The sequence below is a fragment of the Scyliorhinus torazame genome, chromosome 4 (genome assembly GCF_047496885.1).
Source record: "Scyliorhinus torazame isolate Kashiwa2021f chromosome 4, sScyTor2.1, whole genome shotgun sequence".
In the NCBI taxonomy this organism is placed as follows: Eukaryota; Metazoa; Chordata; class Chondrichthyes; order Carcharhiniformes; family Scyliorhinidae; genus Scyliorhinus; species Scyliorhinus torazame.
In genome coordinates this window covers 375,718,610-375,741,844 of record NC_092710.1, presented here as the reverse complement: position 1 = coordinate 375,741,844, position 23,235 = coordinate 375,718,610, and the positions used below count along the sequence as shown (strand labels likewise).

General features: G+C 52.9%; 1 protein-coding gene across 2 annotated transcripts in view; it reads left to right on the top strand.

Annotated features, from left to right (window-relative positions):
* lclat1 (lysocardiolipin acyltransferase 1) overlaps window positions 1–23,235 on the top strand; it is a 141,061-nt gene that overhangs the window by 14,672 nt on the left and 103,154 nt on the right. Inside the window, exons 2-3 of one of the 2 annotated variants that reach the window (XM_072500379.1) lie at window positions 20,512–20,677; window positions 20,810–21,008. The exons of the other annotated variant lie outside the window; for it this stretch is intronic. Coding sequence (XP_072356480.1) covers window positions 20,513–20,677; window positions 20,810–21,008 — 364 coding nt within the window. The 5' untranslated portion in view covers window position 20,512. The remainder of the gene's footprint in view (window positions 1–20,511; window positions 20,678–20,809; window positions 21,009–23,235) is intronic. 2 annotated transcript variants of the gene reach the window in all.

The window sequence follows — 23,235 nt, the reverse complement described above, 5'->3', positions numbered from 1 at the left end:
CCAGTGTTATACAGTGACAGACCCAGCCCCACCAGGACTGTACCCCAGTGTTATACAGTGACAGTCCCGTCCCCACCAGTACTGTACCCCAGTGTTATAGTGACAGACCCTCCCCACCAGTACTGTACCTCAGTGTTATACAGTGACAGACCCGTCCCCACCAGTACTGTACCCCAGTGTTATAGTGACAGACCCTCCCCACCAGTACTGTACCTCAGTGTTATACAGTGACAGACCCGTCCCCACCAGTACTGTACCCCAGTGTTATACAGTGACAGACCTATCCCCACCAGTACTGTACCCCAGTGTTGTACACTGACAGACCCATCCCCACCAGTACTGTACCCCAGTGTTATGCAGTGACAGACCCGTCCCCACCAGTACTGTACCCGTGTTATACAGTGACAGACCCGTCCCCACCAGTACTGTACCCCAGTGTTATACAGTGACAGACCCGTCCCCACCAGTACTGTACCCCAGTGTTATACAGTGACAGCCCCGTCCCCACCAGTACTGTATCCCAGTGTCATACAGTGACAGACCCGTCCCCACCAGTACTGTACCCCAGTGTTATACAGTGACAGCCCCGTCCCCACCAGTACTGTATCCCAGTGTTATACAGTGACAGACCAGTCCCCACCAGTACTGTACCCCAGTGTCATACAGTGACAGACCCGTCCCCACCAGTACTGTACCCCAGTGTTATACAGTGACAGCCCCGTCCCCACCAGTACTGTACCCCAGTGTTATACAGTGACAGACCCGTCCCCACCCGTACTGTACCTCAGTGTTATACAGTGACAGACACGTCCCCACCAGTACAGTACCCCAGTGTTATATAGTGACAGACCCGTCCCCACCAGTACTGTACCCCAGTGTTGTACACTGACAGACCCATCCCCACCAGTACTGTACCCCAGTGTTATGCAGTGACAGACCCGTCCCCACCAGTACTGTACCCGTGTTATACAGTGACAGACCCATACCCACCAGTACTGTACCCCAGTGTTATACAGTGACAGACCCATTCCCACCAGTACTGTACCCCAGTGTTATAGTGACAGACCCTCCCCACCAGTGCTGTACCCCAGTGTTATGCAGTGACAGACCTGTCCCCACCAGTACAGTGCCCCAGTGTTATACAGTGACAGACCCGCCCCCACCAGTACTGTACCCAGTGTTATACAGTGACAGACCCGCCCCCACCAGTACTGTACCCCAGTGTTATACAGTGACAGACCCATCCCCACCAGTACTGTACTCCAGTGTTATACAGTGACAGACCCGTCCCCACCAGTACTGTACCCCAGTGTTATAGTGACAGACCCTCCCCAGCATTACTGTACCCCAGTGTTATCCAGTGTCAGACCCGTCCCCACCAGTACTGTACCCCAGTGTTCTACAGTGACAGACCCGTCTCCACCAGTACTGTACCCCAGTGTTATACAGTGACAGTCCCGTCCCCACCAGTACTGTACCCCAGTGTTATACAGTGACAGACCCGTCCCCACCAGTACTGTACCCCAGTGTTCTACAGTGACAGACCCGTCTCCACCAGTACTGTACCCCAGTGTTATACAGTGACAGACCCATCCCCACCAGTACTGTACCCCAGAGTTATACAGAGACAGACCCATCCCCACCAGTACTGTACCCCAGTGTTATACAGTGACAGACCCGTCCCCACCAGTACTGTACCCCAGTGTTCTACAGTGACAGACCCGTCTCCACCAGTACTGTACCCCAATGTTATACACTGACAGACCCATCCCCACCAGTACTGTACCCCAGTGTTATACAGTGACAGGCCCGTCCCCACCAGTACTGTACCCCAGTATTATACAGTGACAGACCCGTCCCCACCAGTACTGTACCCCAGTGTTATACAGTGACAGACCCGTCCCCACTTGTACTGTACCCCAGTGTTATACAGTGACAGACCCCCCCCCCACTAGTACTGTACCCCAGTGTTATACAGTGACAGACCCGTCCCCACCAGTACTGCACCCCAGTGTTATACAGTGACAGACCCGTCCCCACCAGTACTGTACCCCAGTGTTATACAGTGACAGACCCGTCCCCACCAGTACTGTACCCCAGTGTTATACAGTGACAGACCCGTCCCCACCAGTACTGTACCCCAGTGTTATACAGTGACAGACCCGTCCCCACCAGTACTGCACCCCAGTGTTATACAGTGACAGACCCCCCCCACTAGTACTGTACCCCAGTGTTATACAGTGACAGACCCGTCCCCACCAGTACTGTACCCCAGTGTTATACAGTGACAGACCCGTCCCCACCAGTACTGTACCCCAGTGTTATACAGTGACAGACCCGTCCCCACCAGTACTGTACCCCAGTGTTATACAGTGACAGACCCGTCCCCACCAGTACTGTACCCCAGTGTTATACAGTGACAGACCCGTCCCCACCAGTACTGTACCCCAGTGCTATACAGTGACAGACCCGTCCCCACCAGTACTGTACCCCAGTGTTATACAGTGACAGACCCCCCCCACTAGTACTGTACCCTAGTGTTATACAGTGACAGACCCGTCCCCACCAGTACTGTATCCCAGTGTTATACAGTGACAGACCCGTCCCCACCAGTACTGTACCCGTGTTATGCAGTGACAGACCCGTCCCCACCAGCGCTGTACCCCAGTGTTATACACTGACAGACCCGTCCCCACCAGTACTGTACCCCAGTGTTATAGTGACAGACCCTCCCCACCAGTACCGTACCCCAGTGTTATACACTGACAGACCCGTCCCCACCAGTACTGTACCCCAGTGTTATAGTGACAGACCCTCCCCACCAGTACCGTACCCCAGTGTTATACAGTGACAGACCCATCCCAACCAGTACTGTACCCCAGTGTTATAGTGACAGACCCGTCCCCACCAGTACTGTACCCCAGTGTTATACAGTGACAGACCCGACCCCAACAGTACTGTACCCCAGTGTTATAGTGACAGACCCTCCCCACAAGTACGGTACCCCAGTGTTATACAGTGACAGACCCGTCCCCACCAGTACTGGCAAGGTGGTTTAGCACAAGGCTAAATCGCTGGCTTTGAAAGCAGACCAAGGCAGGCCAGCAGCACGGTTCGATTCCCGTACCAGCCTCCCCGAACAGGCGCCGGAATGTGGCGACTAGGGGCTTTTCACAGTAACTTCATTCGAAGCCTACTTGTGACGAGCGATTTTCATCATATGTAGGCTTGATTATGATACAGCAATTCGGCATCGGGATTTAAAAAATTTTGGGGCCAGCACGGTAACATTGTGGATAACACAGTTGCTTCACAGCTCCAGGGTCCCAGGTTCGATTCCGGCTTGGGTCACTGACTGTGCGGAGTCTGCACATCCTCCCCGTGTCTGCGTGGGTTTCCTCCGGGTGCTCCGGTTTCCTCCCACAGTCCAAAGATGTGCAGGTTAGGTGGATTGGCCAGGATAAATTGCCCTTAGTGTCCAAAATTGCCCTTAGTGTTGGGTGGGGTTACTGGGTTGTGGGGTTAGGGTGGAGGTGTTGACCTTGGGTAGGGTGCTCTTTCCAAGAGCCGGTGCAGACTCGATGGGCCGAATGACCTCCTTCTGCACTGTAAATTCTATGATAATTCTATGACACTGTACCCCAGTGTTATACAGTGACAGACCCGTCCCCACCAGTACTGTACCCCAGTGTTATACAGTGACTGACCCGTCCCCACCAGTACTGTACCCCAGTGTTATACAGTGACAGATCCGCCCCCACCAGTACTGTACCCCAGTGTTCTACAGTGACAGACCCGTCCCCACCAGTACTGTACCCCAGTGTTATACAGTGACAGACCCGTCCCCACCAGTACTGTACCCCAGTGTTATACAGTGACAGACCCGTCCCCACCAGTACTCTACCCCAGTGTTATACAGTGACAGACCCGTCCCCACCAGTACTGTACCCAGTGTTATACAGTGACAGACCCGTCCCCACCAGTACTGTACCCCAGTGTTATACAGTGACAGACCCGTCCCCACCAGTACTGTACCCCAGTGTTATACAGTGACAGACCTGTCCCCACCAGTACTGTACCCCAGTGTTATACAGTGACAGACCAGTCCCCACCAGTACTGTACCCCAGTGTTATACAGTGACAGACCCGTCCCCACCAGTACTGTATCCCAGTGTTCTACAGTGACAGACCCGTCCCCACCAGTACTGTACCCCAGTGTTATACAGTGACAGACCCATCCCCACCAGTACTGTACCCCAGTGTTATAGTGACAGACCCTCCCCACCAGTACTGTACCCCAGTGTTATACAGTGACAGACCCGTCCCCACCAGTACTGTACCCCAGTGTTATACAGTGACAGACCCGTCCCCACCAGTACTGTACCCCAGTGTTATACAGTGACAGACCCGTCCCCACCAGTACTGTACCCCAGTGGTATAGTGACAGACCCTCCCTACCAGTACTGTACCCCAGTGTTATACAGTGACAGACCCGTCCCCACCAGTACTGTACCCCAGTGTTATACAGTGACAGACCCGTCCCCACCAGTACTGTACCCCAGTGTTATAGTGACAGACCCTCCCCACCAGTAATGTACCCCAGTGTTATACAGTGACAGACCCGTCCCCACCAGTACTGTACCCCAGTGTTGTACAGTGACAGACCCGTCCCCACCAGTACTGTACCCCAGTGTTATACAGTGACAGACCCGTCCCCACCAGTACTGTACCCCAGTGTTATAGTGACAGACCCTCCCCACCAGTACTGTACCCCAGTGTTATACAGTGACAGACCCGTCCCCACCAGTACTGTACCCCAGTGTTATACAGTGACAGACCCAGCCCCACCAGGACTGTACCCCAGTGTTATACAGTGACAGTCCCGTCCCCACCAGTACTGTACCCCAGTGTTATAGTGACAGACCCTCCCCACCAGTACTGTACCTCAGTGTTATACAGTGACAGACCCGTCCCCACCAGTACTGTACCCCAGTGTTATAGTGACAGACCCTCCCCACCAGTACTGTACCTCAGTGTTATACAGTGACAGACCCGTCCCCACCAGTACTGTACCCCAGTGTTATACAGTGACAGACCTATCCCCACCAGTACTGTACCCCAGTGTTGTACACTGACAGACCCATCCCCACCAGTACTGTACCCCAGTGTTATGCAGTGACAGACCCGTCCCCACCAGTACTGTACCCGTGTTATACAGTGACAGACCCGTCCCCACCAGTACTGTACCCCAGTGTTATACAGTGACAGACCCGTCCCCACCAGTACTGTACCCCAGTGTTATACAGTGACAGCCCCGTCCCCACCAGTACTGTATCCCAGTGTCATACAGTGACAGACCCGTCCCCACCAGTACTGTACCCCAGTGTTATACAGTGACAGCCCCGTCCCCACCAGTACTGTATCCCAGTGTTATACAGTGACAGACCAGTCCCCACCAGTACTGTACCCCAGTGTCATACAGTGACAGACCCGTCCCCACCAGTACTGTACCCCAGTGTTATACAGTGACAGCCCCGTCCCCACCAGTACTGTACCCCAGTGTTATACAGTGACAGACCCGTCCCCACCCGTACTGTACCTCAGTGTTATACAGTGACAGACACGTCCCCACCAGTACAGTACCCCAGTGTTATATAGTGACAGACCCGTCCCCACCAGTACTGTACCCCAGTGTTGTACACTGACAGACCCATCCCCACCAGTACTGTACCCCAGTGTTATGCAGTGACAGACCCGTCCCCACCAGTACTGTACCCGTGTTATACAGTGACAGACCCATACCCACCAGTACTGTACCCCAGTGTTATACAGTGACAGACCCATTCCCACCAGTACTGTACCCCAGTGTTATAGTGACAGACCCTCCCCACCAGTGCTGTACCCCAGTGTTATGCAGTGACAGACCTGTCCCCACCAGTACAGTGCCCCAGTGTTATACAGTGACAGACCCGCCCCCACCAGTACTGTACCCAGTGTTATACAGTGACAGACCCGCCCCCACCAGTACTGTACCCCAGTGTTATACAGTGACAGACCCATCCCCACCAGTACTGTACTCCAGTGTTATACAGTGACAGACCCGTCCCCACCAGTACTGTACCCCAGTGTTATAGTGACAGACCCTCCCCAGCATTACTGTACCCCAGTGTTATCCAGTGTCAGACCCGTCCCCACCAGTACTGTACCCCAGTGTTATACAGTGACAGACCCATCCCCACCAGTACTGTACCCCAGTGTTATACAGTGACAGACCCGTTCCCACCGGTACTGTACCCCAGTGTTATACAGTGAGAGACCCGTCCCCACCAGTACTGTATCCCAGTGTTATGCAGTGACAGACCCGTCCCCACCAGTACTGTACCCCAGTGTTATACAGTGACAGACCCGTCTCCACCAGTACTGTACCCCAGTGTTATACAGTGACAGACCCGTCCCCACCAGTACTGTGCCCCAGTGTTATACAGTGACAGACCCGTCCCCACCAGTACTGTACCCCAGTGTTATACAGTGACAGACCCGTCCCCACCAGTACTGTACCCCAGTGTCATACAGTGACAGACCCGTCCCCACCAGTACTGTACCCCAGTGTTGTACACTGACAGACCCATCCCCACCAGTACTGTACCCCAGTGTTATGCAGTGACAGACCCGTCCCCACCAGTACTGTACCCGTGTTATACAGTGACAGACCCATCCCCACCAGTACTGTACTCCAGTGTTATACAGTGACAGACCCGTCCCCACCAGTACTGTACCCCAGTGTTATAGTGACAGACCCTCCCCAGCATTACTGTACCCCAGTGTTATACAGTGTCAGACCCGTCCCCACCAGTACCTTACCCCAGTGTTATATAGTGACAGACCCGTCCCCACCTGTACTGTACCCCAGTGTTGTACACTGACAGACCCATCCCCACCAGTACTGTACCCCAGTGTTATGCAGTGACAGACCCGTCCCCACCAGTACTGTACCCGTGTTATACAGTGACAGACCCATCCCCACCAGTACTGTACCCCAGTGTTATACAGTGACAGACCCGTCCCCACCAGTACTGTACCCCAGTGTTATAGTGACAGACCCTCCCCACCAGTACAGTGCCCCAGTGTTATACAGTGACAGACCCGCACCACCAGTACTGTACCCAGTGTTATACAGTGACAGACCCGCCCCCACCAGTACTGTACCCCAGTGTTATACAGTGACAGACCCATCCCCACCAGTATTGTTTTCCAGTGTTATACAGTGACAGACCCGTCCCCACCAGTACTGTACCCCAGTGTTATAGTGACAGACCCTCCCCAGCATTACTGTACCCCAGTGTTATACAGTGTCAGACCCGTCCCCACCAGTACTGTACCCCAGTGTTATACAGTGACAGACCCATCCCCACCAGTACTGTACCCCAGTGTTATACAGTGACAGACCCGTTCCCACCGGTACTGTACCCCAGTGTTATACAGTGACAGACCGGTCCCCACCAGTACTGTATCCCAGTGTTATACAGTGACAGACCCGTCCCCACCAGTACTGTACCCCAGTGTTATACAGTGACAGACCCGTCCCCACCAGTACTGTACCCCAGTGTTATACAGTGACAGACCCTCCCCCACCAGTACTGTACCCCAGTGTTATACAGTGACAGACCCGTCCCCACCAGTACTGTACCTCAGTGTTATACAGTGACAGACCCGTCCCCACCAGTACTGTACCTCAGTGTTATACAGTGACAGACCCGTCCCCACCAGTACTGTACCCCAGTGCTTTACAGTAACAGACCCGTCCCCACCAGTACTGTACCCCAGTGTTATACAGTGACCCACCCATCCCCACCAGTACTGTACCCCAGTGTTATACAGTAACAGACCCGTCCCCACTAGTACTGTACCCCAGTGTTATACAGTGACAGACCCGTTCCCACCAGTACTGTGCCCCAGTGTTATACAGTGACAGACCCGTCCCCACCAGTACTGTACCCAGTGTTATACAGTGACAGACCCGTCCCCACCAGTACTGTACCCCAGTGTTATACAGTGACAGACCCGTCCCCACCAGTACTGTGCCCCAGTGTTATACAGTGACAGACCCGTCCCCACCAGTACTGTACCCCAGTGTTATACAGTGACAGACCCGTCCCCACCAGTACTATACCCCAGTGTTATACAGTGACAGACCCGTCCCCACCAGTACTATACCCCAGTGTTATACAGTGACAGACCCGTCCCCACCAGTACTATACCCCAGTGTTATACAGTGACAGACCCGTCCCCACCAGTACTATACCCCAGTGTTATACAGTGACAGACCCGTCCCCACCAGTACTATACCCCAGTGTTGTACAGTGACAAACCCGTCCCCACCAGTACTGTACCCCAGTGTTATACAGTGACAGACCCGTTCCCACCAGTACTGTACCCCAGCGTTATACAGTGACAGACCCTCCCCCACCAGTACTGTACCCCAGTGTTATACAGTGACAAACCCGTCCCCACCAGTACTGTACCCCAGTGTTATACAGTGACAGACCCGTTCCCACCAGTACTGTACCCCAGCGTTATACAGTGACAGACCCGTCCCCACCAGTACTGTACCCCAGTGTTATACAGTGACAGACCCATACCCACCAGTACTGTACCCCAGTGTTATACAGTGACAGACCCATTCCCACCAGTACTGTACCCCAGTGTTATAGTGACAGACCCTCCCCACCAGTACTGTACCCCAGTGTTATGCAGTGACAGACCTGTCCCCACCAGTACAGTGCCCCAGTGTTATACAGTGACAGACCCGCCCCCACCAGTACTGTACCCAGTGTTATACAGTGACAGACATGTCCCCACCAGTACTGTACCCCAGTGTTATACAGTGACAGCCCCGTCCCCACCAGTACTGTACCCCAGTGTTATACAGTGACAGACCCGTCCCCACCCGTACTGTACCTCAGTGTTATACAGTGACAGACACGTCCCCACCAGTACAGTACCCCAGTGTTATATAGTGACAGACCCGTCCCCACCAGTACTGTACCCCAGTGTTGTACACTGACAGACCCATCCCCACCAGTACTGTACCCCAGTGTTATGCAGTGACAGACCCGTCCCCACCAGTACTGTACCCGTGTTATACAGTGACAGACCCATACCCACCAGTACTGTACCCCAGTGTTATACAGTGACAGACCCATTCCCACCAGTACTGTACCCCAGTGTTATAGTGACAGACCCTCCCCACCAGTGCTGTACCCCAGTGTTATGCAGTGACAGACCTGTCCCCACCAGTACAGTGCCCCAGTGTTATACAGTGACAGACCCGCCCCCACCAGTACTGTACCCAGTGTTATACAGTGACAGACCCGCCCCCACCAGTACTGTACCCCAGTGTTATACAGTGACAGACCCATCCCCACCAGTACTGTACTCCAGTGTTATACAGTGACAGACCCGTCCCCACCAGTACTGTACCCCAGTGTTATAGTGACAGACCCTCCCCAGCATTACTGTACCCCAGTGTTATCCAGTGTCAGACCCGTCCCCACCAGTACTGTACCCCAGTGTTATACAGTGACAGACCCATCCCCACCAGTACTGTACCCCAGTGTTATACAGTGACAGACCCGTTCCCACCGGTACTGTACCCCAGTGTTATACAGTGAGAGACCCGTCCCCACCAGTACTGTATCCCAGTGTTATGCAGTGACAGACCCGTCCCCACCAGTACTGTACCCCAGTGTTATACAGTGACAGACCCGTCTCCACCAGTACTGTACCCCAGTGTTATACAGTGACAGACCCGTCCCCACCAGTACTGTGCCCCAGTGTTATACAGTGACAGACCCGTCCCCACCAGTACTGTACCCCAGTGTTATACAGTGACAGACCCGTCCCCACCAGTACTGTACCCCAGTGTCATACAGTGACAGACCCGTCCCCACCAGTACTGTACCCCAGTGTTGTACACTGACAGACCCATCCCCACCAGTACTGTACCCCAGTGTTATGCAGTGACAGACCCGTCCCCACCAGTACTGTACCCGTGTTATACAGTGACAGACCCATCCCCACCAGTACTGTACTCCAGTGTTATACAGTGACAGACCCGTCCCCACCAGTACTGTACCCCAGTGTTATAGTGACAGACCCTCCCCAGCATTACTGTACCCCAGTGTTATACAGTGTCAGACCCGTCCCCACCAGTACCTTACCCCAGTGTTGTATAGTGACAGACCCGTCCCCACCTGTACTGTACCCCAGTGTTGTACACTGACAGACCCATCCCCACCAGTACTGTACCCCAGTGTTATGCAGTGACAGACCCGTCCCCACCAGTACTGTACCCGTGTTATACAGTGACAGACCCATCCCCACCAGTACTGTACCCCAGTGTTATACAGTGACAGACCCGTCCCCACCAGTACTGTACCCCAGTGTTATAGTGACAGACCCTCCCCACCAGTACAGTGCCCCAGTGTTATACAGTGACAGACCCGCACCACCAGTACTGTACCCAGTGTTATACAGTGACAGACCCGCCCCCACCAGTACTGTACCCCAGTGTTATACAGTGACAGACCCATCCCCACCAGTATTGTTTTCCAGTGTTATACAGTGACAGACCCGTCCCCACCAGTACTGTACCCCAGTGTTATAGTGACAGACCCTCCCCAGCATTACTGTACCCCAGTGTTATACAGTGTCAGACCCGTCCCCACCAGTACTGTACCCCAGTGTTATACAGTGACAGACCCATCCCCACCAGTACTGTACCCCAGTGTTATACAGTGACAGACCCGTTCCCACCGGTACTGTACCCCAGTGTTATACAGTGACAGACCGGTCCCCACCAGTACTGTATCCCAGTGTTATACAGTGACAGACCCGTCCCCACCAGTACTGTACCCCAGTGTTATACAGTGACAGACCCGTCCCCACCAGTACTGTACCCCAGTGTTATACAGTGACAGACCCTCCCCCACCAGTACTGTACCCCAGTGTTATACAGTGACAGACCCGTCCCCACCAGTACTGTACCTCAGTGTTATACAGTGACAGACCCGTCCCCACCAGTACTGTACCTCAGTGTTATACAGTGACAGACCCGTCCCCACCAGTACTGTACCCCAGTGCTTTACAGTAACAGACCCGTCCCCACCAGTACTGTACCCCAGTGTTATACAGTGACCCACCCATCCCCACCAGTACTGTACCCCAGTGTTATACAGTAACAGACCCGTCCCCACTAGTACTGTACCCCAGTGTTATACAGTGACAGACCCGTTCCCACCAGTACTGTGCCCCAGTGTTATACAGTGACAGACCCGTCCCCACCAGTACTGTACCCAGTGTTATACAGTGACAGACCCGTCCCCACCAGTACTGTACCCCAGTGTTATACAGTGACAGACCCGTCCCCACCAGTACTGTGCCCCAGTGTTATACAGTGACAGACCCGTCCCCACCAGTACTGTACCCCAGTGTTATACAGTGACAGACCCGTCCCCACCAGTACTATACCCCAGTGTTATACAGTGACAGACCCGTCCCCACCAGTACTATACCCCAGTGTTATACAGTGACAGACCCGTCCCCACCAGTACTATACCCCAGTGTTATACAGTGACAGACCCGTCCCCACCAGTACTATACCCCAGTGTTATACAGTGACAGACCCGTCCCCACCAGTACTATACCCCAGTGTTGTACAGTGACAAACCCGTCCCCACCAGTACTGTACCCCAGTGTTATACAGTGACAGACCCGTTCCCACCAGTACTGTACCCCAGCGTTATACAGTGACAGACCCTCCCCCACCAGTACTGTACCCCAGTGTTATACAGTGACAAACCCGTCCCCACCAGTACTGTACCCCAGTGTTATACAGTGACAGACCCGTTCCCACCAGTACTGTACCCCAGCGTTATACAGTGACAGACCCGTCCCCACCAGTACTGTACCCCAGTGTTATACAGTGACAGACCCATACCCACCAGTACTGTACCCCAGTGTTATACAGTGACAGACCCATTCCCACCAGTACTGTACCCCAGTGTTATAGTGACAGACCCTCCCCACCAGTACTGTACCCCAGTGTTATGCAGTGACAGACCTGTCCCCACCAGTACAGTGCCCCAGTGTTATACAGTGACAGACCCGCCCCCACCAGTACTGTACCCAGTGTTATACAGTGACAGACCCGCCCCCACCAGTACTGTACCCCAGTGTTATACAGTGACAGACCCATCCCCACCAGTACTGTACTCCAGTGTTATACAGTGACAGACCCGTCCCCACCAGTACTGTACCCCAGTGTTATAGTGACAGACCCTCCCCAGCATTACTGTACCCCAGTGTTATCCAGTGTCAGACCCGTCCCCACCAGTACTGTACCCCAGTGTTATACAGTGACAGACCCATCCCCACCAGTACTGTAACCCAGTGTTATACAGTGACAGACCCGTTCCCACCGGTACTGTACCCCAGTGTTATACAGTGAGAGACCCGTCCCCACCAGTACTGTACCCCAGTGTTGTACACTGACAGACCCATCCCCACCAGTACTGTACCCCAGTGTTATGCAGTGACAGACCCGTCCCCACCAGTACTGTACCCGTGTTATACAGTGACAGACCCATACCCACCAGTACTGTACCCCAGTGTTATACAGTGACAGACCCATTCCCACCAGTACTGTACCCCAGTGTTATAGTGACAGACCCTCCCCACCAGTACTGTACCCCAGTGTTATGCAGTGACAGACCTGTCCCCACCAGTACAGTGCCCCAGTGTTATACAGTGACAGACCCGCCCCCACCAGTACTGTACCCAGTGTTATACAGTGACAGACCCGTCCCCACCAGTACTGTACCCCAGTGTTATAGTGACAGACCCTCCCCAGCATTACTGTACCCCAGTGTTATCCAGTGTCAGACCCGTCCCCACCAGTACTGTACCCCAGTGTTATACAGTGACAGACCCATCCCCACCAGTACTGTACCCCAGTGTTATACAGTGACAGACCCGTTCCCACCGGTACTGTACCCCAGTGTTATACAGTGAGAAACCCGTCCCCACCAGTACTGTATCCCAGTGTTATGCAGTGACAGACCCGTCCCCACCAGTACTGTACCCCAGTGTTATACAGTGACAGACCCGTCTCCACCAGTACTGTACCCCAGTGTTATACAGTGACAGACCCGTCCCCACCAGTACTGTGCCCCAGTGTTATACAGTGACAGACCCGTCCCCACCAGTACTATACCCCAGTGTTATACAGTGACAGACCCGTCCCCACCAGTACTGTACCCCAGTGTCATACAGTGACAGACCCGTCCCCACCAGTACTGTACCCCAGTGTTGTACACTGACAGACCCATCCCCACCAGTACTGTACCCCAGTGTTATGCAGTGACAGACCCGTCCCCACCAGTACTGTACCCGTGTTATACAGTGACAGACCCATCCCCACCAGTACTGTACTCCAGTGTTATACAGTGACAGACCCGTCCCCACCAGTACTGTACCCCAGTGTTATAGTGACAGACCCTCCCCAGCATTACTGTACCCCAGTGTTATACAGTGTCAGACCCGTCCCCACCAGTACCTTACCCCAGTGTTATATAGTGACAGACCCGTCCCCACCTGTACTGTACCCCAGTGTTGTACACTGACAGACCCATCCCCACCAGTACTGTACCCCAGTGTTATGCAGTGACAGACCCGTCCCCACCAGTACTGTACCCGTGTTATACAGTGACAGACCCATCCCCACCAGTACTGTACCCCAGTGTTATACAGTGACAGACCCGTCCCCACCTGTACTGTACCCCAGTGTTATAGTGACAGACCCTCCCCACCAGTACAGTGCCCCAGTGTTATACAGTGACAGACCCGCACCACCAGTACTGTACCCAGTGTTATACAGTGACAGACCCGCCCCCACCAGTACTGTACCCCAGTGTTATACAGTGACAGACCCATCCCCACCAGTATTGTTTTCCAGTGTTATACAGTGACAGACCCGTCCCCACCAGTACTGTACCCCAGTGTTATAGTGACAGACCCTCCCCAGCATTACTGTACCCCAGTGTTATACAGTGTCAGACCCGTCCCCACCAGTACTGTACCCCAGTGTTATACAGTGACAGACCCATCCCCACCAGTACTGTACCCCAGTGTTATACAGTGACAGACCCGTTCCCACCGGTACTGTACCCCAGTGTTATACAGTGACAGACCGGTCCCCACCAGTACTGTATCCCAGTGTTATACAGTGACAGACCCGTCCCCACCAGTACTGTACCCCAGTGTTATACAGTGACAGACCCGTCCCCACCAGTACTGTACCCCAGTGTTATACAGTGACAGACCCGTCCCCACCAGTACTATACCCCAGTGTTATACAGTGACAGACCCGTCCCCACCAGTACTATACCCCAGTGTTATACAGTGACAGACCCGTCCCCACCAGTACTATACCCCAGTGTTATACAGTGACAGACCCGTCCCCACCAGTACTATACCCCAGTGTTATACAGTGACAGACCCGTCCCCACCAGTACTGTACCCCAGTGTTATACAGTGACAGACCCTCCCCCACCAGTACTGTACCCCAGTGTTATACAGTGACAGACCCGTCCCCACCAGTACTGTACCTCAGTGTTATACAGTGACAGACCCGTCCCCACCAGTACTGTACCTCAGTGTTATACAGTGACAGACCCGTCCCCACCAGTACTGTACCCCAGTGTTATACAGTAACAGACCCGTCCCCACCAGTACTGTACCCCAGTGTTATACAGTGACCCACCCATCCCCACCAGTACTGTACCCCAGTGTTATACAGTAACAGACCCGTCCCCACTAGTACTGTACCCCAGTGTTATACAGTGACAGACCCGTTCCCACCAGTACTGTGCCCCAGTGTTATACAGTGACAGACCCGTCCCCACCAGTACTGTACCCAGTGTTATACAGTGACAGACCCGTCCCCACCAGTACTGTACCCCAGTGTTATACAGTGACAGACCCGTCCCCACCAGTACTGTGCCCCAGTGTTATACAGTGACAGACCCGTCCCCACCAGTACTGTACCCCAGTGTTATACAGTGACAGACCCGTCCCCACCAGTACTATACCCCAGTGTTATACAGTGACAGACCCGTCCCCACCAGTACTATACCCCAGTGTTATACAGTGACAGACCCGTCCCCACCAGTACTATACCCCAGTGTTATACAGTGACAGACCCGTCCCCACCAGTACTATACCCCAGTGTTATACAGTGACAGACCCGTCCCCACCAGTACTATACCCCAGTGTTGTACAGTGACAAACCCGTCCCCACCAGTACTGTACCCCAGTGTTATACAGTGACAGACCCGTTCCCACCAGTACTGTACCCCAGCGTTATACAGTGACAGACCCTCCCCCACCAGTACTGTACCCCAGTGTTATACAGTGACAAACCCGTCCCCACCAGTACTGTACCCCAGTGTTATACAGTGACAGACCCGTTCCCACCAGTACTGTACCCCAGCGTTATACAGTGACAGACCCTCCCCAGCATTACTGTACCCCAGTGTTATCCAGTGTCAGACCCGTCCCCACCAGTACTGTACCCCAGTGTTATACAGTGACAGACCCATCCCCACCAGTACTGTAACCCAGTGTTATACAGTGACAGACCCGTTCCCACCGGTACTGTACCCCAGTGTTATACAGTGAGAGACCCGTCCCCACCAGTACTGTACCCCAGTGTTGTACACTGACAGACCCATCCCCACCAGTACTGTACCCCAGTGTTATGCAGTGACAGACCCGTCCCCACCAGTACTGTACCCGTGTTATACAGTGACAGACCCATACCCACCAGTACTGTACCCCAGTGTTATACAGTGACAGACCCATTCCCACCAGTACTGTACCCCAGTGTTATAGTGACAGACCCTCCCCACCAGTACTGTACCCCAGTGTTATGCAGTGACAGACCTGTCCCCACCAGTACAGTGCCCCAGTGTTATACAGTGACAGACCCGCCCCCACCAGTACTGTACCCAGTGTTATACAGTGACAGACCCGTCCCCACCAGTACTGTACCCCAGTGTTATAGTGACAGACCCTCCCCAGCATTACTGTACCCCAGTGTTATCCAGTGTCAGACCCGTCCCCACCAGTACTGTACCCCAGTGTTATACAGTGACAGACCCATCCCCACCAGTACTGTACCCCAGTGTTATACAGTGACAGACCCGTTCCCACCGGTACTGTACCCCAGTGTTATACAGTGAGAAACCCGTCCCCACCAGTACTGTATCCCAGTGTTATGCAGTGACAGACCCGTCCCCACCAGTACTGTACCCCAGTGTTATACAGTGACAGACCCGTCTCCACCAGTACTGTACCCCAGTGTTATACAGTGACAGACCCGTCCCCACCAGTACTGTGCCCCAGTGTTATACAGTGACAGACCCGTCCCCACCAGTACTATACCCCAGTGTTATACAGTGACAGACCCGTCCCCACCAGTACTGTACCCCAGTGTCATACAGTGACAGACCCGTCCCCACCAGTACTGTACCCCAGTGTTGTACACTGACAGACCCATCCCCACCAGTACTGTACCCCAGTGTTATGCAGTGACAGACCCGTCCCCACCAGTACTGTACCCGTGTTATACAGTGACAGACCCATCCCCACCAGTACTGTACTCCAGTGTTATACAGTGACAGACCCGTCCCCACCAGTACTGTACCCCAGTGTTATAGTGACAGACCCTCCCCAGCATTACTGTACCCCAGTGTTATACAGTGTCAGACCCGTCCCCACCAGTACCTTACCCCAGTGTTATATAGTGACAGACCCGTCCCCACCTGTACTGTACCCCAGTGTTGTACACTGACAGACCCATCCCCACCAGTACTGTACCCCAGTGTTATGCAGTGACAGACCCGTCCCCACCAGTACTGTACCCGTGTTATACAGTGACAGACCCATCCCCACCAGTACTGTACCCCAGTGTTATACAGTGACAGACCCGTCCCCACCTGTACTGTACCCCAGTGTTATAGTGACAGACCCTCCCCACCAGTACAGTGCCCCAGTGTTATACAGTGACAGACCCGCACCACCAGTACTGTACCCAGTGTTATACAGTGACAGACCCGCCCCCACCAGTACTGTACCCCAGTGTTATACAGTGACAGACCCATCCCCACCAGTATTGTTTTCCAGTGTTATACAGTGACAGACCCGTCCCCACCAGTACTGTACCCCAGTGTTATAGTGACAGACCCTCCCCAGCATTACTGTACCCCAGTGTTATACAGTGTCAGACCCGTCCCCACCAGTACTGTACCCCAGTGTTATACAGTGACAGACCCATCCCCACCAGTACTGTACCCCAGTGTTATACAGTGACAGACCCGTTCCCACCGGTACTGTACCCCAGTGTTATACAGTGACAGACCGGTCCCCACCAGTACTGTATCCCAGTGTTATACAGTGACAGACCCGTCCCCACCAGTACTGTACCCCAGTGTTATACAGTGACAGACCCGTCCCCACCAGTACTGTACCCCAGTGTTATACAGTGACAGACCCGTCCCCACCAGTACTATACCCCAGTGTTATACAGTGACAGACCCGTCCCCACCAGTACTATACCCCAGTGTTATACAGTGACAGACCCGTCCCCACCAGTACTATACCCCAGTGTTATACAGTGACAGACCCGTCCCCACCAGTACTATACCCCAGTGTTATACAGTGACAGACCCGTCCCCACCAGTACTGTACCCCAGTGTTATACAGTGACAGACCCTCCCCCACCAGTACTGTACCCCAGTGTTATACAGTGACAGACCCGTCCCCACCAGTACTGTACCTCAGTGTTATACAGTGACAGACCCGTCCCCACCAGTACTGTACCTCAGTGTTATACAGTGACAGACCCGTCCCCACCAGTACTGTACCCCAGTGTTATACAGTAACAGACCCGTCCCCACCAGTACTGTACCCCAGTGTTATACAGTGACCCACCCATCCCCACCAGTACTGTACCCCAGTGTTATACAGTAACAGACCCGTCCCCACTAGTACTGTACCCCAGTGTTATACAGTGACAGACCCGTTCCCACCAGTACTGTGCCCCAGTGTTATACAGTGACAGACCCGTCCCCACCAGTACTGTACCCAGTGTTATACAGTGACAGACCCGTCCCCACCAGTACTGTACCCCAGTGTTATACAGTGACAGACCCGTCCCCACCAGTACTGTGCCCCAGTGTTATACAGTGACAGACCCGTCCCCACCAGTACTGTACCCCAGTGTTATACAGTGACAGACCCGTCCCCACCAGTACTATACCCCAGTGTTATACAGTGACAGACCCGTCCCCACCAGTACTATACCCCAGTGTTATACAGTGACAGACCCGTCCCCACCAGTACTATACCCCAGTGTTATACAGTGACAGACCCGTCCCCACCAGTACTATACCCCAGTGTTATACAGTGACAGACCCGTCCCCACCAGTACTATACCCCAGTGTTGTACAGTGACAAACCCGTCCCCACCAGTACTGTACCCCAGTGTTATACAGTGACAGACCCGTTCCCACCAGTACTGTACCCCAGCGTTATACAGTGACAGACCCTCCCCCACCAGTACTGTACCCCAGTGTTATACAGTGACAAACCCGTCCCCACCAGTACTGTACCCCAGTGTTATACAGTGACAGACCCGTTCCCACCAGTACTGTACCCCAGCGTTATACAGTGACAGACCCTCCCCAGCATTACTGTACCCCAGTGTTATCCAGTGTCAGACCCGTCCCCACCAGTACTGTACCCCAGTGTTATACAGTGACAGACCCATCCCCACCAGTACTGTAACCCAGTGTTATACAGTGACAGACCCGTTCCCACCGGTACTGTACCCCAGTGTTATACAGTGAGAGACCCGTCCCCACCAGTACTGTACCCCAGTGTTGTACACTGACAGACCCATCCCCACCAGTACTGTACCCCAGTGTTATGCAGTGACAGACCCGTCCCCACCAGTACTGTACCCGTGTTATACAGTGACAGACCCATACCCACCAGTACTGTACCCCAGTGTTATACAGTGACAGACCCATTCCCACCAGTACTGTACCCCAGTGTTATAGTGACAGACCCTCCCCACCAGTACTGTACCCCAGTGTTATGCAGTGACAGACCTGTCCCCACCAGTACAGTGCCCCAGTGTTATACAGTGACAGACCCGCCCCCACCAGTACTGTACCCAGTGTTATACAGTGACAGACCCGTCCCCACCAGTACTGTACCCCAGTGTTATAGTGACAGACCCTCCCCAGCATTACTGTACCCCAGTGTTATCCAGTGTCAGACCCGTCCCCACCAGTACTGTACCCCAGTGTTATACAGTGACAGACCCATCCCCACCAGTACTGTACCCCAGTGTTATACAGTGACAGACCCGTTCCCACCGGTACTGTACCCCAGTGTTATACAGTGAGAAACCCGTCCCCACCAGTACTGTATCCCAGTGTTATGCAGTGACAGACCCGTCCCCACCAGTACTGTACCCCAGTGTTATACAGTGACAGACCCGTCTCCACCAGTACTGTACCCCAGTGTTATACAGTGACAGACCCGTCCCCACCAGTACTGTGCCCCAGTGTTATACAGTGACAGACCCGTCCCCACCAGTACTATACCCCAGTGTTATACAGTGACAGACCCGTCCCCACCAGTACTGTACCCCAGTGTCATACAGTGACAGACCCGTCCCCACCAGTACTGTACCCCAGTGTTGTACACTGACAGACCCATCCCCACCAGTACTGTACCCCAGTGTTATGCAGTGACAGACCCGTCCCCACCAGTACTGTACCCGTGTTATACAGTGACAGACCCATCCCCACCAGTACTGTACTCCAGTGTTATACAGTGACAGACCCGTCCCCACCAGTACTGTACCCCAGTGTTATAGTGACAGACCCTCCCCAGCATTACTGTACCCCAGTGTTATACAGTGTCAGACCCGTCCCCACCAGTACCTTACCCCAGTGTTATATAGTGACAGACCCGTCCCCACCTGTACTGTACCCCAGTGTTGTACACTGACAGACCCATCCCCACCAGTACTGTACCCCAGTGTTATGCAGTGACAGACCCGTCCCCACCAGTACTGTACCCGTGTTATACAGTGACAGACCCATTCCCACCAGTACTGTACCCCAGTGTTATAGTGACAGACCCGTCCCCACCAGTACTGTACCCCAGCGTTATACAGTGACAGACCCTCCCCCACCAGTACTGTACCCCAGTGTTATACAGTGACAGACCCGTCCCCACCAGTACTGTACCCCAGTGTTATATAGGGACTAAAATCTTTCCCCATCACCGGTGTACCTCACTGTTCTGCAATGCCAGTTTGAGTGGAGTTCTCGCTCTGATCTGCCAGCTGTTGACTCTCTTGCTCATGTTTTTCAGAATGTTTTCATTGAAGGGGACTTTCATCCTGCTGTTGCTGTTCTTCAGCAGCTTCTTTGGCAGTATCTTCATGCTGGCTCCCTTCCTTCCCGTGATGCTGCTCTCTCCGTCCTGCTACCGCTGGATTACTGACCGCATCGTTGCCGTCTGGCTCACCCTCCCCGTTGTAAGTGTGCGTGTTTGCGTTAACTGCCCTGAATCTGGCGACTGTTTCCAAAGACCTATCCCCTGCTTGCTGCTGAGAATGTTCCTCAACAATCTGAACCCTGTTGTGTTTTTGCCTTGGTCTCTCTGTCAGGCCCTCTTGGAGATGGTGCTGGGAGTGAGGGTGGTCGTCACTGGTGATGGCTTCATTCCTGGTGAGCGCACCGTGATTATCATGAACCATCGAACTCGCTTGGATTGGATGTATCTGTGGAACTGCCTGCTCAGATACAGCTACCTCAGAATGGAGAAGATCTGCCTGAAGTCATCCCTCAAATCCATTCCAGGCTTTGGTTAGTGCACCTGACCAATATAACACTAATCCCGTGCTGTACTTGTCCTGAGAGTGTTTATTTAAACAGTGCAGGGAGAACTTTACTCTGTTTTTAACCCTGTGCTGTCCCTACATAGAAAATTGAAGCACGAGGATGCCATTCGGCCCTTCGAGCCTGCTCCGCCATTCATTATGATCATGGCTGATCACCAAGTTCAATACCCTGATCCCGCCTTCCCCCATATCCCTCGATCCCTTTAGTCCCGAGAGCAAATCTAATTCCTTCTTCAAATTACACAACGTTTTGACCTCAACTACTTTCTGTGGGAGTGAATTCCACAGATTCACCGCTCTCTGGGTGAAGAAATTTCTCCTCACCTCAGTCCTAAAAGGTTTACCCCTTATCCTCAAACTATGACCCCTCGTTCTGGACTCCCCCACCATCGGGAACGTTCTTTCTGAATATGTCTAATCCTGGTAGAATTGTGTAAGTTTCTATGAGACCCCCTCATTCTCTAAACTCCAATGAATATAATCCTAACCGACTTAGTCTCTCCTCATATGACAGTCCCGCCATCCCAGGAATCAGCCTGGTTAACCTTCGCTGCTCTCCCTCCATAGCAAGAACATCCTTCCTCAGATCAGGACACCAAAACTGGGCACAATACTCCAGGTGTGGCCTCACCAATGCCCGATACAATTGCAGTAAAACATCTCTGTTCCTAGACTCCAATCCTCTCGCTATGAAGGCCAACATACCATTTGCCTTCTTTCCTGCCTGCTGTACCTGCGCGCTTACTTTCAGCGACTGATGCACGAGGACAGCAAGGTCTCGCTGAGTATCCGCCTCTCTCAATTTAATAATAATCTGCCTTCCTATTTATGCTCCCGAAGCGGACAACCTAACATTTATCCACATTATACTGCATCTGCCAGGCATGCGGCCACTCACTCAGCCTGTCCAAATCCCGCTGAAGTACCTCTGCATCCTCCTCGCAGCTCACTCTCACCCCCCCGTAACTAGTTATCAGCTGTAAATGTTGAGATAAAACATTTCTTTCTCTTGTCCAAATCATTAATATATAATGTGAACAGTTGGGGTCTGAGCACAGATCCCTGCGATACCCCACTAGTCACTGCCTGACAATCAGAAAGAGACCCATTTGTTCCAACTTTTTGCTTCCTGTCTGCTGACCAGCTTTCTATCCATCTCAAGGCACTACCCATACTCCCATGGGCGTAAACTATACATAGTAATCCGCTTTGTGAAACGTTGTAGAAAGTCTTCTGAAAATCTACATAAACTACATCCACCAGTTCTCCCAGGTCAACCCTTCTCATTACGTCCTCAAAGAATTCTGGTAGATTTGTCAAGCCTGATTTCCCTTTTGTAAATCCAAGCTGACTTTGTCTGATTACCCCACTGCTTTCCAAATGCTGTGCTATGAAATCCTTGATAACTGACTCCAGCAACTTCCCTACTACCGACGTTAGGCTCACTGGTCTATAGTTCCCTGTTTTCTCTCTACCTCCCTTTTTGAATAACGGGGTTACTTTCGCGACCCTCCAATCTGTAAGAACCATTCCAGCGTCCAAAGAATTTTGGAAAATGACCACCAATGGATCTACTATGTCTCGGGCCACTTCCTTAAGTACTCTGGGATGAAGATTATCAGGCCCTGGAGATTTATCGCCTTCAATCCCATTAATTTCCCCAAAACCATTTCTTTACTGATAGTAATTTCCTTCAGCTCCTCACTGAAACTTGCGTTTCTCAGAACTTCCGGTACATTATTCATGTCTTCCTTGGTGAAGACAGAAGCAAAGTAGGAATTTAGTTCCTCAGCCATTTCTTTGTTCCCTGTTCTGAATTCCCCCGTTTCTGACTGCAAGGGGGTGACATTAATTTTATCAATCTTTTTAGGAGAGCAAAGAGAAATCTCTGGCTGGTGAAAGTAAGGAAGATCCCGATATTCTATAAGTGTATCAATGGGAAGAGGATAACCAGGGAGAGATTAGGGCCCATTAGGGACCAAGGGAGAAAGCTGTGGTTGGAGCCAGAGGACATTGGTAGGGTGTTGAACGAATATTTCACGTCTATCTTCAGCCAAGAGAATGAGGAGATAGTTAGAGAACTCTGGGAGAGAGATTGTGAGGCTCGTGAGCAAATTGGCAGAGTGACAAGGTATTGGCGGGCTTAAAAGTGGACAAGTCTCCAGGTCCGGATGAATTGTGTCCCAGGATGC